Source organism: Lepidochelys kempii, chromosome 4 (genome assembly GCF_965140265.1).
Source record: "Lepidochelys kempii isolate rLepKem1 chromosome 4, rLepKem1.hap2, whole genome shotgun sequence".
Classification (NCBI taxonomy): domain Eukaryota; kingdom Metazoa; phylum Chordata; order Testudines; family Cheloniidae; genus Lepidochelys; species Lepidochelys kempii.
The window spans coordinates 79528173-79545751 of record NC_133259.1 but is presented as its reverse complement, the minus strand read 5'-3'; the positions used below and the strand labels follow the sequence as shown (position 1 = coordinate 79545751).

The 17579-nt window shown below is 43.6% G+C and overlaps 1 protein-coding gene across 3 annotated transcripts in view; it reads left to right on the top strand.

Annotated features, from left to right (window-relative positions):
• The window catches only part of ACSL1 (acyl-CoA synthetase long chain family member 1), a 65413-nt gene extending 47834 nt beyond the window's left edge, over positions 1 to 17579 (top strand). For all 3 annotated transcript variants that reach the window (XM_073341795.1, XM_073341796.1, XM_073341798.1), the window contains exons 14-21: positions 1177 to 1272; positions 9236 to 9308; positions 10339 to 10427; positions 10949 to 11065; positions 13894 to 14037; positions 15467 to 15568; positions 15666 to 15737; positions 15992 to 17579. In XM_073341795.1, coding sequence (XP_073197896.1) covers positions 1177 to 1272; positions 9236 to 9308; positions 10339 to 10427; positions 10949 to 11065; positions 13894 to 14037; positions 15467 to 15568; positions 15666 to 15737; positions 15992 to 16132 — 834 coding nt within the window. In that variant the 3' untranslated portion in view covers positions 16133 to 17579. The remainder of the gene's footprint in view (positions 1 to 1176; positions 1273 to 9235; positions 9309 to 10338; positions 10428 to 10948; positions 11066 to 13893; positions 14038 to 15466; positions 15569 to 15665; positions 15738 to 15991) is intronic.

The following is a 17579-nucleotide window of genomic DNA, read 5'->3' as shown; positions in this document are numbered from 1 at the left end:
AGGACCGACCCTTGGGGCACTCCACTTGATACCGGCTGCCAACTAGATATGGAGCCATTGATCACTACCCGTTGAGCCCGACAATCTAGCCAGCTTTCTACCCACCTTGTAGTGCATTCATCCAGCCCATACTTCCTTAACTTGCTGACAAGAATACTGTGGGAGACCGTGTCAAAAGCTTTGCTAAAGTCAAACAATACATCCACTGCTTTCCCTTCATCCACAGAACCAGTAATCTCATCATAAAAGGCGATTAGATTAGTCAGGCATGACCTTCCCTTGGTGAATCCATGCTGGCTGTTCCTGATCACTTTCCTCTCATGCAAGTGCTTCAGGATTGATTCTTTGAGGACCTGCTCCATGATTTTTCCAGGGACTGAAGTGAGGCTGACTGGCCTGTAGTTCCCAGGATCCTCCTTCTTCCCTTTTTAAAGATTGGCACTATATTAGCCTTTTTCCAGTCATCCGGGACTTCCCCGGTTCGCCACGAGTTTTCAAAGATAATGGCCAATGGCTCTGCAATCACAGCCACCAATTCCTTCAGCACTCTCGGATGCAACTCGTCCGGCCCCATGGACTTGTGCACGTCCAGCTTTTCTAAATAGTCCCTAACCACCTCTATCTCCACAGAGGGCTGGGCATCTCTTCCCCATTTTGTGATGCCCAGCGCAGCAGTCTGGGAGCTGACCTTGTTAGTGAAAACAGAGGCAAAAAAAGCATTGAGTACATTAGCTTTTTCCACATCCTCTGTCACTAGGTTGCCTCCCTCATTCAGTAAGGGGCCCACACATTCCTTGGCTTTCTTCTTGTTGCCACCATACCTGAAGAAACCCTTCTTGTTACTCTTGACATCTCTGGCTAGCTGCAGCTCCAGGTGCGATTTGGCCCTCCTGATAACATTCCTACATGCCCGAGCAATATTTTTATACTCTTCCCTGGTCATATGTCCAACCTTCCACTTCTTGTAAGCTTCTTTTTTATGTTTAAGATCCGCTAGGATTTCACCATTAAGCCAAGCTGGTCGCCTGCCATATTTACTATTCTTTCGACTCATTGGGGTGGTTTGTCCCTGTAACCTCAACAGGGATTCCTTGACTTCTGACAATCTCTCATTAAAATGCTGTTAGTGTCCGGAATACCTTGTCTGTCTGTATGTGTGTGGTTTGTTTTTTTTAGGCAAGTCTGGGAGGAAAAGTAAGACTAATGATCACTGGAGCAGCTCCTGTGTCTGCAAGTGTACTGACCTTCCTAAGAGCAGCTCTTGGTTGTCAGGTGAGTTCAGGTTTCAGAGACCAGATTGCATGCATTCATGTCTGAGCACTGTATACAGTACTAAACGCTGGCTGGAAATATACTATTAGGAGCTTGCAACAAGAGCTTTATTAAGGCTTTTGCTGTTTTGGTCAATTTGCTCTAATGCAATACATTCTAGCAATGGTGCACTCCAGGTAGAGTGACTACATTGACTAATGACTATTGTTAGAACTGTACATGAAAGCTGAGGCAGAGACACATTTATAAACTACACATCTCAGAATTCACAGCTCACGTTTATCACTAGAGCTCTCTGATAATCCAGCTGCTTTCTCTGGTGTCTTAATATCCTTAGCAGCACCCTTAAAGTGTCTTTGTACTATGAAAAGACATGCCAATGGTGGCATGAGATTCCATGGGTTTTTTCTTTCCTTTCCCACTCCATATCAAATGTGACCTGTTTCCAAGTCACTCTTCTAAATGACAGTCTTTGGATCTAAAATTCTGGCTGGGTTTCCTTCTAACTGGTGTATACTCCAACTAAACCTCAAACACTTGAGTTGGATCTGGGTAACTAGTGTCAATGTGAGGCTGAAATATCCCCATTTAACTCTGGGAGCATTTAAAAGGCTGGCAGTTTAAAACACACAAACACCACGAAGAATCATGAGTAGGAATAGAGGTGTTTTTTACCTCTATATTTGGCACTGGAAATTAATAATAGGCTCTTCAGCCTAGCAGAAAAAGGTATAACACAATCCAGTGGCTAGAAGTTGAAGTTAAACCAATTTCAGGCTGGAAATAAGACTTATTTTTTTAAGTGAGGAATTAACAATTGGAACAGTTTACCAAGGGTTGTGGAGGATTCTCACTGACAACTTTTTAAATCAAGACTGGATATTTTTCTAGAAGGTATGCTCTAGGAGAGTTGTGGAAGTTCTTTGGTCTGTGCTATACAAGAGGTCAGACTAGATAACCACAATGATCCCTTCTGGCCTTTGAATCTATGAAGGGAATTGGCTGTCGGCAAAAATGTTCTTAACCAGGCCACGTTAACAGTTGGGCTCAGTGTTTTGCCGTTCTGCTACAGAACTGTAGCTCGTCTGCAGCAGGCAGATGTGGGGGCAGGACATGCAAGGGAGGATGCAGAATTCCTGTGGCTCTGACTTGATGGGATCCTGACTTCTCTTCTAAGAATGAAGATTTAATGCACAAAAAATAGAGGTGGTCATGACAGCACCCTCCAGGGCCTCTTAAATTAGTAAAGCTGTAGCACTAGTACTCTGTGCCATCTAGAAATTTTACTAGCTGGGGGAAATCAAACACCTATTTTACTCCTACGAAATAGGTTCTGTTGGAGTAAGCGCTTTTCAGGGAAAAACTCCCTCTGAATCCAAACTTTGCCAAATCCAGTTTGTTCAAGTGGTAGTCCTTATGCTTATTTCACACCTGGTACACATTGAGCCCCATTGCACCTCAGACCAGAGATTTGAGGCAAGTAGTGGCCATTGGTCCAGGAAGGACTGAAAACTTTGAAAATATCTTCTGAGGTAATCTGTCCTATCCTCAATCCCCCTCTTTATCAGGCATGGTCCTCCTTAGACACGTCAACACCAGAACACCAGAAATCACTTTGAGGAGAAGAGGATCCTACCCTTCTGTCTGCAAATCAGAGCATGTTTCCAATTGTGGAACAAGACCAATCCAATTTTCTAGCCAAGCCTTCCCCTAGAGGGAATCAAGCCCAGACAGAACCCATAGGAGGTCTTGGAGCATCCTCCTTCTCGTTATGACTACCCAGGGGACCATAGGTACCCTATGGCTTGGGGGTGGAGGTGGCTGGTTGAGCCTTCATTTTAGCCTTACTGGGCTCCTTGGGATTCATGTAAAAGATGACCTGGATCTGTGCAAGAATCTCACTGATCCTTCTCTCCCAGCCAATATCAATCTGCTCTGTCAGTTTCCAGAGGAAGAAGTCAAACTGGATCCACCAGTCCTGATGGATGTCATCCTCCTCACCTGATGAGGCAGTTGCTCAATCATTCCCTCCCCTGCCTGATGACCACACCCAGTATCAAGAACTGTTAAAGGGTGGTAGTCAAACTCCAGATACCACTTGAGGAGGTCTAGGACACACAACATGGTCTACTGGACATTCTACAACACTCTGGCCCCAGTAGAATCTCCCAGTCAGAGGCCATTTTGGAATCCATGGGTCTCTGCCATATCCCTGCCTCCTATACCCCTATCTTGGAAAGGCCTAAGAAGTGTTTTCCATGCCAGCTAAAGGGGTGGAATTCTTATTTACCCGCTCGGTCTTCAACTCGTAATTGGTGCAGGCAGCTACAGAGAGGTCCATGATACAGCACCAAGTCTGCTCCACCTGGCAAAGGCACTAAATGCCTTGACCTCATGGGGAGGAGGGTATTCATCAGCTAGTTTCCAATTGAGTTGCTAACTACCAAATATTATTAGCAAAATATGATTTTTCTGGAATTCAGAGACAAACTTCCCCAGGAAGACAAGGCTCAGTTCCAAGCTCTCATGGGTTGGTGTCTGAGAGAACTTCAAGCAGCAGTGGACACAACTGACTTTGCATCTAGAGTCATCACCACAGCTGTAGTCATGAGGCATGACTCGTGGCTTCACTCTTTGGGGTTCCCCAAGGAGCTCCAGAATATCAGAGAAGCCTGGCACTTTGATTAATCTGAACTCTTCAATTAGACTGACAAGTCCTCCCTCTCGCTCTGGTCCCCAGCCTTGTTGACAACACACAAACAAACCTACAGACCCAGACATCTTCCTTCCTTTCACCCCTTGCTCCTCCCCACCCCAGCACTTTATCACCAAAGCCCTTATACATCACCACACAAACTGTGATGGGTTGGATTACAGAAACCCCTTTGGGACTGCCACCTGATATGCAGAGACTACCTCTGCCCCCCTTTTTCCCTGCCAGCTAGGGACCTCAGTGCCCTGCCTGGTTGTGCCGGACATGCTAGCCTGCTACAAACAGACCCAGGTCTGAACCATGTCCCCCAAAAGCTGCAGGCTTAAGTTAAAACAGCTTAAGAAGTGCTCCTGTTGCCAGCACTCAGATGCTCAACTCCCAATGGGGTCCAAACCTGAAATAAATCAGTTTTACCCTGTATAACCTTTATACAGGGTAAACTCATAAATTGTTCACCCTCTATAACACAGAGAGATGCACAGCTGTTTGCCCCCCTGGCATACTTTGGGTTAATAAGTAAAAAGTGACTTTATTAAATACAAAAAGTAGGATGTAAGTGGTTCCAAGTAATAACAGACAGAACAAAGTGAATTACCAAGCAAAATAAAATAAAACATGCAAGTCTAAGCCTAATACAGTAAGAAAACTAAATACAGATAAAATCTCATCCTCAGATGTTTCAATAAGGTTCTGTCACAGACTGGACACCTTCCTACTCTGGGCACAAACCTTTCCCCTGGTACAGCCCTTGTTCCAGCTCAGGTGGTAGCTAGGGGATTTCTCATGACTGCAGTCCCCTTATATAGCTTTTGCATAAGGTGGGACTCCTTTGTCCCTCTCTGGGTTCCTACCCCTTCTTGTAAATAAGTACCAGGTTAAAGATGGATTCCAGTTCAGGTGACATGATCACATGTCACTGTAAGACTTCATTTAACCACTTGCCAGCATACAGGAAGACTCACCAGTAAACAGAGCCATCTACAGTCAATTGTCCTAGTTGATGGGAGCCATTAAGATTCCAAGCCACCATTAATGGCCCACACTTTACATATTTACAATAGGACCTCAGTTATATTTCATATTTCCAGTTTCAGATACAAGTGATACATTTATACAAATAGGATGAGCACACTCAGTAGATCATGATTTTACAAAAATATCTGAGTGTGAATATAATAACTGGAATATGTGTCATGCAAAAGGTCTGTTCTAAGGTATCATTACAAAGCTTATAAGTGCAATGTCACACAAACAACCAAGGTTTCAAAGACCCAGGTACATAGCTTCCTCCACCTCTACAACCACTGCCCAGCCCCACCTGTCATCCAAGGGTTTCTTTTGATGGGATGCCTAAGGACCATGTGTCATATTGATGCCAGTCACATTGCCCCCAAACCTTTGGTAGCTGCCTTACTTCACACAATTTGGAGGCGGTAACAGACAAGTGGGTACTAGAAATCCATCCAGTTGGGCTATACACTTGAGTTCTCATCTCTGTCCCTTACCATTCGCTTCTTTGGGACCACTCGCATGGGGACATCCTTTGTAGGAAGGTGAGTGGCCCAGAGAGGGGGGGCCATAGAGCAAGTGCCATCCTGATTCCAATGGAAGGGCTCGTACTCCCCATAGATCCCAAGAAAAACAGACTAGGTTGAGAATTGGTCTCCATTTCAATGAAATACCTTTAGTCGCAAATCAAAATTTTTGTAATTCCCTCCCTGGAGGAGAACACGTTGGTTTGCAGCCCTTGACATGAAAAAGGCTTGCTTTCATGAGGATGTTCACCATTTCCCCCAGAACATTTCTCAGATTCATGGTATAACAAGAGCGCTGCAAGTTCAGAATACTCCCATTTAGGTTAATGACAGAACCCATAGTTGTCATGAAAGTCTGCTCTGTGGTAGCAGCCCAGAGGAGATGCAACATCTACTCCGTCTTCCCATATCTGTATGACTGGCTCCTAACAAGCAGATCGAGCTAAGAGGTCCATTCTTCCTCTAACTTCTGATATCATTGGAGTTCTACATAAACAAATGCAAGTCCACTTTGACTTCCGCTAGGAGTGACCCTAGACTTATCCTCAGGAAAGGCTTACCACCCCATAGACAGACTTCAGTCTGTGGGCAGCCTGATAAATCAAGTCCCCCTCAGACCTCGCACCCCAATCAGGGTCTGTCTTTCCCTGCTTGGCCATATTTATATACATAACATCACTTGCCAGCCTCCACCTCTGTTGCCTAAGGGCTTGGCTTTGGTCTGCTTTATTCACTGGACAAAGACAACCTGTATTTCAGGGTAGCAGTCAGTCTTGTAAAAGGTCAATCTATCATATAACAGACAAAATGGGAATAGGTGCAGGTAGGAGGTCCATCTCTCCCACCCATAAGATGGGGAATCCATATGGACAGTCACAGTGGACACGGCACATGCATTCCATGGGAGGCCAGAATGCATGTCTGCTGAAGGTGACGGCAGCCTGCAGTGCATTCATCCCCCTCGTATGGTAACATCACATCCAGATAGTCATGTTGTCTGATGCTGGCTCTTATAAAAACAGGGCAATGAGATTTCTGTATACATAGAGGAAGGAATTTATGGAACTGGTGCATCCAGAACCACATCACTCATCAACATACCTACCAGGTATGCAGAATACTCTAGGAGACAATCTCAGCAGGCGCTCCTCTGCAGACCACAAATGGGAAACTTATAATTGTCATGACCAAAATCTTCACCCAGTGGAGGTACACCATCTTGGTCTGTTTGCGCCAAACAAATGCAATTTCTACTGCTCCAGAGCAGCATGAGGCAGAGACTCCAGGGGTGATGCCTTTTTGTTATCCTGGATGGACCATCTGAAGTATGCCTTTCCTCCCCATCCCTTTGCTACCCAGGTTCTCTGGGAAAGCTTGCCACAACGGCACCAGGGGATCCTCATCGCACCCAATTAGCCCAGACAATTTTGGTTTGTGGACCTTTATGAATGTTGTCCGTCCTCCCATCTATATTCAACTCTTTCCAGATATGTTGACTCAGAAGGGCAGGATCAAACATTCCAATCCAGACTCTCCATTTCACAGGCTGATACTTGCATGGATCCTAGACCTAGAATGTTAATGTTCAGAAGCTACTGAGCTATCCTCAGTTGCCACATTTTTTTGTGAAGATTTTTCTGCTATGTAGCAAAATGGAGGTATCACCAGAATTGGCAGGGGGGAGTGGGGTTTGTTCCTTAGTCTGGTGTTTTTTATAATCTCCTGCCCCTCAGTGTTAGGGCTTTCTGTTAGCTTGTCCAACTGGCAGAAATAAGCTCTCTCCATCCTCCAGTGGAGGGCTGCTCTCTCTACTCACCCTACCACAACTTGATTCCTGAAAGACCTAATTAGCACCTTCCCATCAGTGATAAAGTGAACACACAATGGGACCTAAACCTGGTACTCTGAGCTCTTACCAGACCACCCTTTAAACTGAGGGCTATATGTTCCATGTCTCACCTTTCCATGAAGGTTGCTGTCTTAGTTGCTATCTCCTTAGCCAGACGGGTAAGCAGATTGGGAACACTCGTGGCTGACCTGGTATACACCATATTTCATAGAGTTAAAGTCCTCCATCTCCAACATGAAACTCATCCTAACCTAAGAGTTTCACATGAACCGGCATATTCACTTAACACAGTGGTTCTTAACTTTTACTGCAGCCTGCACCCCTTTGGTTCTCAAAATATGTATCTCGCATCCCTTATTGTAGGTCAGTTCTTTAAACCTAGATATATTTTTGTTTGTATATTACAGTAATCGTTAAATGTATAATGTTCATAAATACATAGGTTTGTTGGAACAAAATAGTTGTACTTGCGTGCCTGTACTTAATTTGTGTTTTCGACTTACCTTCTAAAAAAAAACTGGTGCGTCTTGCACACCCAGAAAGGGCATCTCACACCCCAGGTTAAAAACCGCTGTTAAGACTTAACAGTATTCTTTCCACAAACCTCTTGCTTCCAGCAAAAAAAAGACTGCACTCCCTCAACATGAGACTGGCCTTTGATCTTTATCTGCAAAGAACAAAACTAACTGGACAATACAGACTACTTTTTACTATAGCAGCACGGTTGCATTATTAGTCCAGAGATACTCAGTGGATCTCTGGATACATTATTTAGTGTCTTCAGTTGGCAGGTATTCCTCCCCAAGATGGGGTGAGGGCCCATTTTTCAAGAGCACAAGTAACCTCAACAGCATCTTTGAGATTACAATACCAGACCTTCGTAAGACAGCTACTTGGAGCACCATCCGCACATTTACAAAGCATTATGTCTTAGTTCAGGCTTCTTTGGCAGATGCAGCTCTGATATTGACAGTGTTAGACATCCATACCAACTGACTTCTTGCACCCTCCTCCTGTTTGAATACTGCTTACCAATCACTGACTTGTGGAATATACACAGGAACCAGCACTCGAGGAAATGGAGGCTACTTACCTATAATTTGGAGGTTCTTCAAGATGTATAGTCCCTATCTATATTCCGCTGCCCACCGTCCTTCCCCTGATTTTTTTCTTTTCAGTAAGAGAAAACTGGAGAGGTGTTGGTTCCATGCTGCACCTTATGCTCTCTGTTCAGAGCACAAGGAGAGCAGTTGCAAATGCATGGATCAGTGGACACTATTTGTTATAAATTTCCAGTCTCTGGCATACCTGTCCCTCAGGTGGAATACGGATAGGGACCACACATCTCAAAGAACCTCCAGTTACAGGTAAGTAATCTCCATTTCCTCCATGGTTAGTCCATTTTTGAGAATTGGTTTTGGCTGGAACTTAGCCATCTTGTGTAGGCTTTATAACACTGGTCAATAATGCTTTTCTTCCATCTTTAAAGTTGTTGCCTGCCTGCCTGCCTGCCTCTTGGTGGTATAAGACTTAATTTACCAATGCTATAATGCACCTACATCTTCTGAAGAGCTCCACACAAGTGGAAAGTATGGTATGCTGTGCTCTAGTTGAGTGACATGTGTAAGTAATATATATGTACTTCAAACTAGAGTTTTAAAACATTATAGTGGATAGTTTTTTAGGTAATATTTTAACTTGGCAGCTTCCTTCTTGTAGCATACTTAGATTACAAGTTACACAACTCAAAGTTGAATTGCACTGAGCTAAAGGACAAATGTCTCCATTTCTACTTTAAAATTGAAACTATAAAGTGACCGGTATCAAGGTCCCTTGTTCAAGTTTATTTTTGTTTCAATTGAATAGTTCTATGAAGGCTATGGACAAACTGAATGCACAGCTGGATGCTCCCTGACATTACCTGGTGACTGGACAGCTGGTATGGTTTCTCTGATCTTCTCCTGAGTGAACTAATTTAGTCATCTATTCCAGATGTTGGTGTGGACATCACTTATACTGTTCTTAAAGCTGTCCCTAAAGTACTGTAATGGATTACTTGAGTTTTTTCTAGTGCAGTGATAAAGGGTTGTTTGAAGACTTCACTTGAAGCAAGCCACCACCTATAACTAGATGTGAACATAATGTTACAAGGCTGAACCATAAGACTACCTCTCTATAGGGCTTTAAGGGAAATTGAAACATGAGTCATAATATCCTGTAGTTTCTGTATATTAACGTTATAGGAACTAGATGTCCAGAGAACTTGGATCAGTTGTCTGCAAACAGCCATTTGAAACACTGGTACAGTACCCGTTTCTCTCAAAGCAGAGAAGCATTTCTCCTGTTAGCTAGATGTTGTAATTACTTCAGAGATCTGGTAAACTAAACCAAATTGAAATTATAGCAACTTAAATGTCAAGTGTCCTGCTTCTGAATGAAACATTCTGTACATCCTGAGGGAAAACTCTGGATATGTTAATATGATGTAAAAGTTTGTCCCAATAGGACATAATTCTGCAGTATCTTAATCTGTTCTATAGTCAGAAGTCTCAATTGGTTTTCACTGTGAAATCATGCAGTGTTAAACAATTCTTTGAAAAACAAAACCCCAAATTACTGCCTTGTGGTAATGATGCTTCTGCGCATACCCAGTAACGAAGTATGCACTTTTCTTGTAATACCTTCATCCCCATCTCAGCCCCTGCCCTTAAATTTGATTCCTCCAAGCTAGTACACAAGTATTGTTAGCTAGCTGTGTGGAAAGGAAGGATGGCCTTGACTTGTCCAGCATCGCATTGTCTGTCGGACCTAAGAGATTTACTGACTCCTGTAGTACAGTGTGTGAGCCAATGGATGGAATGCCAGCTTTTGATTTGTTTTTAGACTTAATCCTAAAACTGTAAGCTTGAAAGGTCTGGTAAGCAACCTGAACACAAATACATTTAAGGTTAATGTCTGTTCTATTAAAGGTCATGTTGGACCACCAATGCCTTGCAGTCTCTTAAAGCTTGTTGATGTAGAAGAAATGAATTACTTTGCTGTCAAAGGAGAGGGTGAGGTGAGTAACATTTTAAGGGTCTATAAGATTTTTGAAGAGATTTGTAGAGGGTTCTTGTGCAACCTCTAGCCATCTGGTGAGCTAAAATCAAATTAACCTTATATTTGAAGCTAGGGAGGTTTAGTAGGTGCTTGACAAAAGTAGCTCTCCTAGTCTACTTCTGACTGGAGGAGTTTGACTATTAACTGCATAAACACAACAGACCTCTACTAGGGGATATTAAGTCATTCTGCCTCAATGACACTGGAGCAGGTTAACGGTCAATAGTTGTACACTTAAGCAATTGAGTATAAACAGTTATTTGCTGTTGTTTAACTATATTATATTACAGTCCTGCATAATGAAGAGAACTCTACTAAGCTGAGATTTTGTGGCTATAATTTAGAAAATTACTCTATTTTGGTGCTTCTAGAGACAAATGGGGAAACGAACTTCCTCTGAGAACTAAGTTTTTATCCACAAATCACTTATTGATTACTAACTTTCTTGCCCATCAGTCTTGATTAACAAACTCATTTCAGGTATGTGTGAAAGGGCCAAATGTATTTCAAGGCTACTTAAAGGATCCAGAAAAAACAGCAGAAGCTCTAGACAAAGATGGCTGGCTCCACACAGGAGATATTGGAAAATGGCTACCAGTAAGTCAGCTTGTATTGCTTAAACATGCTTTTGTAAAACTAACTGCATCTGTTATGTTGTCAATGGCTGAGTTCCCCAAGGGGCCTTCCATAAGGCTTGAGGCTCAGTTCCTTTTGCAAAGGTGCTTTGAGATACTCTGTTGCAAAGTACTATAAGTAAGGCTACATTTGTCAGGGTGGTCATGGAAGTCATGGAATCTGACTTCCAGAGACCTCCATGACATTCTCTGTTTCAGCCCCAGGGGCTGCAGGACTCTTGAGCTGGCAGCCAGCAGGGCCTTGGCAGGGTTCCAGCAACAGGCAATGAGGCCCCCTGCAAGATTCCAGGACAGGTGAGGGACTTCTCAGGGGGCCCTCCTCAAGGTTCCAATGGCAGGAAACGGCCTTGCGTGGCGGAGGGGGGACATCTTGGACAACTGGCTGGGAGCGTCCCGTTTTCTCTTTGGGAAAAGTGGTCACACTGCAGCTCCCAGCCGCTGTGGGCAGAGGGGGGGAACCCCACAGTTCCTAGCCACCATGGTGGCAGGGGAAACCATGGAGCAGCAAAAGTCAGACAGGTCTTGGCTTCTGTGAATTTTTGTTTATTGCCTGTGACATGTCCACTTTTTTTAACTAAAAATAACAGTCAAAATCGTAGCCTTAACTATAAGTGAAGTTTGAAATGGGAACAAAGCACTAGCCATTTTTATACTATCAGAAGATAAATAGCAGTACCACTGTGTGGTGCTGTTCAAGAGGCTTTAGCAAAATTCCAAAATGCCTTGAGGAATATCTTCATTTATTCCAAATTTGAGAGACTTGTATTGAAGACTGATACTTTCAATTATTGGAGTTATTCTATTGGGTACCATAGGTCCAAATGTCCTATATACATTTCCCTCCAGCACAGGGGTGGGTGACCTTTTTTGGCCTGCGGACCACATCAAGGTTGTGAAACTATATGGAGGGCCAGGTTGGAGAGGCACAGCCTTCCCTGACTGCCCCCCCAAGACCCCGCCCCCCAGGACTCCCACACGTATCTGCCGCCGCCGTCTGCCCCATCCAACTGCTCCCTCTCCCCTAACTGCCCCCTGGGACCCCTTGCTCCTTATCCAACCTCCCCGCCCCCTTACCATGCCACTGAGAGCTGAAGCTGTGGGGGATGGGGGACCAGCAGGGGAGAGGCCAGGCAGGAACGTCCCGCAGGCCAGATATGGCCCTCAGGCTGTAGTTTGCCCACCTCTGCTCTAATGTTATGTATGTTCAATGCTGTGTCTAACTAATTCAAAAACACACTCTGCCCTTATTTAAGAAACCTCTTGCAACTCATGATGGGTTTGGGTCCGTTTTCTTGGATGAAAACGTGGACCATCAAACATAAGAGGGTGAGGGGAAACAAATCCTAGCATGAACATAGTGCTTATAACTGGTACTGAATCTGTCCTATATACTAAGGAAAGGATCAGTGGTTGGAGCCAGAAAATGGATTATTGGCAGTGTCAGCACTGAAGCAATCCTAGGCTATGCATAAATGTGAAGGGACAAATCACTTTCCACTCCTTTCTCCTCCTCCCCCCTCTAGCCTCAAATAAGGCTTCAGTGAGCAAAAGACTCTAGATCATGGGTGGGCAAACTCTTTGGCCTGAAGGCCACATCTGGGTATGGGTGGTGGGGTTTGGGTTTGGGTTTAGGTTTAGGCTTTGGCCCCGGCAAGTCTAATGCCAGCCTTGGTGACCCCATTAAAATGGGGTCGCAACTCATTTGGGGTCCCAACCCACAGTTTGAGAACCGCTGGTCTAGAGCAGGGGTGGGCAAACTTTTTGGCCTGAGGGCCATATCTGGGAATAGAAATTGTATGGTGGTCATGAATGCTCACAAAATTGGGGGTTGGGGTGCTGGAGGGGGTGAGGGCTCCAGCTGGGGGTGTGGGCTTTAGGGTGGGGCCAGGAATGAAGAGTTCAGGGTGTGGGAGGGTGCTCCAGGCTAGGACTAAGGAGTTCAGAGGGCAGGAAGGGGATCAGGGCTGGGGCAGAGGGGGTTGGGGCGTGGGGGCGTCAGTGGTGCAGGCTCTTACCTCCGGGCGGTCCTTACCTCAAGCAGCTCCCAGAAGAAACAGCATGTCCCCACTCCGGCTCCTACGCTGAGACATGGCCAGGCGGCTCTGCGCGTTGCCCTGTCCGCAGGCACCACCCCTGCAGCTCCTATTGGCCATGGTTCCTAGCCAATGGGAGCTGCAGGGACAGCGCTTGGGACAGGCAGCGTGCGGAGCCCCCTGCCTGTCCCTACATGTAGGAGCCAGAGTGGGGACATGCTGCTGCTGCTTCCAGGAGCCACGCAGAGTGGTGCAAGCCTCTGACCCCCACTCCCCAGCTGCAGTGCCGGAGCAGGGCAAGCGCTGGAGCGGGGATGCCCCGGACCCTGCTCCCTGGCAGGAGCTCCAGGACTGGATTAAAACATCTGGAGGGCCGGATGTGGCCCCCGGGCCATAGTTTGCCCACCCCTGCTCTAGATCCATTATCTAGCCTAATAATTTGAATGGCTTGTCTGCCTGCCTTTCCCTCTTGCTTTCAGTTTTTCCTTAGTAGTATTAAATCATGTGACCTCTGTTTAAATAGACAGCAAAAATCAGAACAGTCTCTAAATCGAGTACATTCAGGCAAAAGTTATTCCTGTTACAGGCTTGGAGTGAACTAATATTGATAGGATTACTGGTTGGTTCTTGGGCTACTCTAAGTATTTACCTTCCTGGTATTTAATCTGCCAGTGTGTGTTTGTAAAGCTTTGCAGCATGGCTCATAAAATGCCTGCCTTCTGTAAAGAGAAATAAATTAAATTCTCTTATCCCACAGAATGGTACCTTAAAGATCATCGACCGGAAAAAGCATATATTCAAACTTGCACAGGGAGAGTACATAGCACCAGAGAAAATAGAAAATGTATATATGAGAAGTGAACCTGTTGCTCAGGTGTTTGTCTATGGAGAAAGCTTGCAGGTAGGTATCCTTCAATGAGATGCAAATGATAGGTATGGTTATTAATGCAATCTCCCTTTTTAAAAACTGACACTCAGTTAAATCTTATAACCATTTCTCCTTGTTGCTACATCTGTCTGAAAATTCTGTTTTAATGCCCTAATTGCATCACTTACGTAACTTATTCCAGATCTAAGAGACAAGGTGGGTGAGGTAATATCTTTTTATTGGAACAGCTTCTGTTGGTGAGACTTTCAAGCTTACACAGAGCTCTTCAGGTCTGGGAAACTTATTTAGCTGTGGCACTGAGTACAAGGTGGAACAGATAGTTTAGCATAAATAGCTAACACGTTTCCAGGGACCATTTGCAGTGAAGTGGCCAATTAACAGTCCTCCTGTCATGGGCTGGGTTGGGGAGTGAGTTATACATTGTTGTAATAAGCCATAAATACAGTGCTTCTATTCAGTCCATGATTTTTAGTGTCTAGCCAACTTATGAATTTAAGCTCTCGGGCTCATCTTTTGAAGATGTTGTGCAGATTTCCTTTGAGGATGAGAACTGAGAGGTCAGATATAGTGATCATTTTGTGAAAAAATGTTCACCTTCAGTTGACTTGTCTTCCATAATTTTTCTGAGAGCTCATTTGGGAGCAAAGTGATTGTCTTGTTTCTTACCCATATATTGTTGGGGCATTTCGTGAACAATCCAGGGACCTTGAAAGTGTTTGGAGGGGGTGAGCAGAGGAGGTTTTGATCATTAAAGCAGTGGAGATATGTCTACAGGTTTTGCATCTGTCCTGGCAGGGTCTGGTGCCGCTTTGAATTGGTTGTTCCTTGGTCTTTGGGGAACTTGCTTCTAGTGAGCTTGGAGAGGTTGGGGTTAGTATGAAATCCAGAAGAAGGGGTTCAGGAAGTGGTCCCCACAAGTATGGGTTGTAGTTGTTTGATACCTTTGTATGAGTTCCAGTGTGGAACAACTAGGGGACAACTAGGGCTGTGAAGCTGGATGGAGTTTAATATCTTTATTGAAGTAGGTTCTCTTGGGGTATTAGGGATCCAAGCCAGGCTAGACAGTGGAACCAAAGTTTCTGGTTTTGGGTACTAATGAAATGCTGCTTACATTGGAAACCATTCTGAAGGGGAAATGGACTATTTTTTAAACTAATATTCAAGTATTAATGCACTTTTTGTCATCTTTCAACTTAAAATGTGGTCTTTAAAAATTTAGAGTAACTGCCTCCAGCTTCTAAATGTAGAAAGTTGCATATGAAAGTTAGTCAACATTTTGTTGGTTATATGTTGCAAAAAACTCTGAAGCAAAAGTTGTAACTAATTATGAAAGTGTTGATCTGCATGTAGACTAACAGTGGAGCGCTGGGAGCTTCTAGGAAATTCAGTTAAATGTTTGTTCAGCAAATATGTGCTTTTTTTTTTTTTGAATTATTTTTAGGCCTTCTTAATAGCTATTGTAGTACCAGATGCAGAGACTTTGTCTAACTGGGCCAAGAAAAAGGGATTTGAAGGTTCATATGAAGAACTATGCAAAAACAAGGTAGGTGCTCTAAAATGTAGAGTCCAATCATTGGTCTTTTCAATTCTCTTTAACATGTAGAATGCAATATATAGTATAATTTTTTTAATCTTGGTAGGACCTCAAAAAACATATTCTGGAAGATATGTTGAAGGTTGGGAAAGAATCTGGCTTGAAGTCATTTGAGCAGGTGAGAAACTGTCATAGCAATTGTGCAATTGGAATTGAACTCAACTTTCACTCATTACCTGGCTCTCCAAACATGTCAATACCTACATAATCTGACTGTGCAGAAACTGCTTTGAACTAATCTTCTTCCCTAAGTGATCTGCTAAATAATATACAATACCTGTACACTACTACATTTTGTAAGCCCTTTTTACTATGGGATGCACTCAGCAAAGTAGAAGTAAATCTAGGCTAATTGTTGTTCGTTTTTTCCAGGTCAAAGGCATTGCCCTGAGCATGGAGATGTTTTCTGTTGAAAATGGCTTGTTGACACCAACACTGAAGGCAAAGAGACGAGAACTACAAAAATTCTTCAAGTCACAGATAGATGAACTCTCTGCTAATATCAGGATGTAACTGAGGGAACAGTGGGTTGAAGAGAATGGCAAACATCCAGTCTACTGTTGGCCTTCATATTTGTAATTTGACTACAGCAAACATAGGGAAGGAAACTGTGCAATCATTAACTTGTACACAAATGGGTACCTGCCATAGGAATACTGAAGAAAATGGAACATTGCCTTACTGTCCAGTTATGTTGCAGACCATTTTTATGGTGAACTACAATTTCCAAAATTAGCCTTAAACTGTAAATGTAACTATGATTAAGTTATTTAAACTTCCTCAACCAAAAATGTGACTCTTTTTTGTTAACCAGGGAGTTGGTTTCCTTGTTGCCAGCATGTTCCTGTCTGCAGGATACTTTGCAACTGTCCACCCCAAAGGATTTAGCATACTGGAGAGGTCTCTCTATTCTACTGCAGGGGAAAACAGTTAATCATCAAATAAAAAGCGATAGCTGTTAACAGTGCTTCTTGCATTAGCCCTAAAATTTGGTAAGACCGTGCCCCATTGAAGAGAACTTCCTTCAGCATGCCCCATTGAAGAGATCTCAGAAGCTTACTCTTGTGTAAGCTAGAAGTTGAATACCTATCAAATACCCCTGTGCAGGTGGTGAATGATGCAATACTGGCTCTCTAAATTAGTCTGTTTAATTCTTCTGCCTTAGGAGGGCATATGCAACTAATTCATCAACATAGCAAAAACTATTTAACACAAGCTTCAGACATAGTTGTGTAAATGGATCCAAACTCTGGAACAAGACTGGAATTTAAAGAAGGAAACCATTCAAGAGCTTGACTGTGCTAATGGCCAGGTAAATGTACACCTTGCACTAGCCAAGTGACTCCTGCAATGGGCCCCTCCTGTATTTAATCTGCTTTGTTCCATTAACATGCGAAGTGCTCTAAACACAGAATAGCTTCTGTCACACTCCCTCAGCTGTCTGATTTAATGTATGAGCAATTGAGTACAATGGGTGAGAGCAGAAAGCAGGAATGTTTTTCTATCCGACACACTTCGAAGCAATTGGAAGTATTCAGACAAGGTGGCAGAGGAGAGAGAGAACGCACGCTAGACTTTCCCCTGAACAAATTCCCACATAGTATAAGAATACATAAATAAAATCGTAGTCCAAAGTTCAGTTGGAAAATTGGCAGAATTAAGCCTTGTTACAAATAAAGATTTACCACTAGCATTCATTACTGTTTGGAAACATGGATATATGTAAAATACAAGCACAAGGTTTGCACTAAGATTTGTGTGATTGTAATGCATTATTTAGTATAACTTCATACATGTGTACCCTAATTGCACACATCCAAATCAATGCTCTTAGAATATCAAGTAACTTGTTACATGGGAGTTCAGATGTTTGCTTAGTGTTGGCTATTTCTATGTTTTATAAACCAAAACAATTTCCAAAACCAATGAAGGAAACCAAAATAAATATTTCTGCATTTCA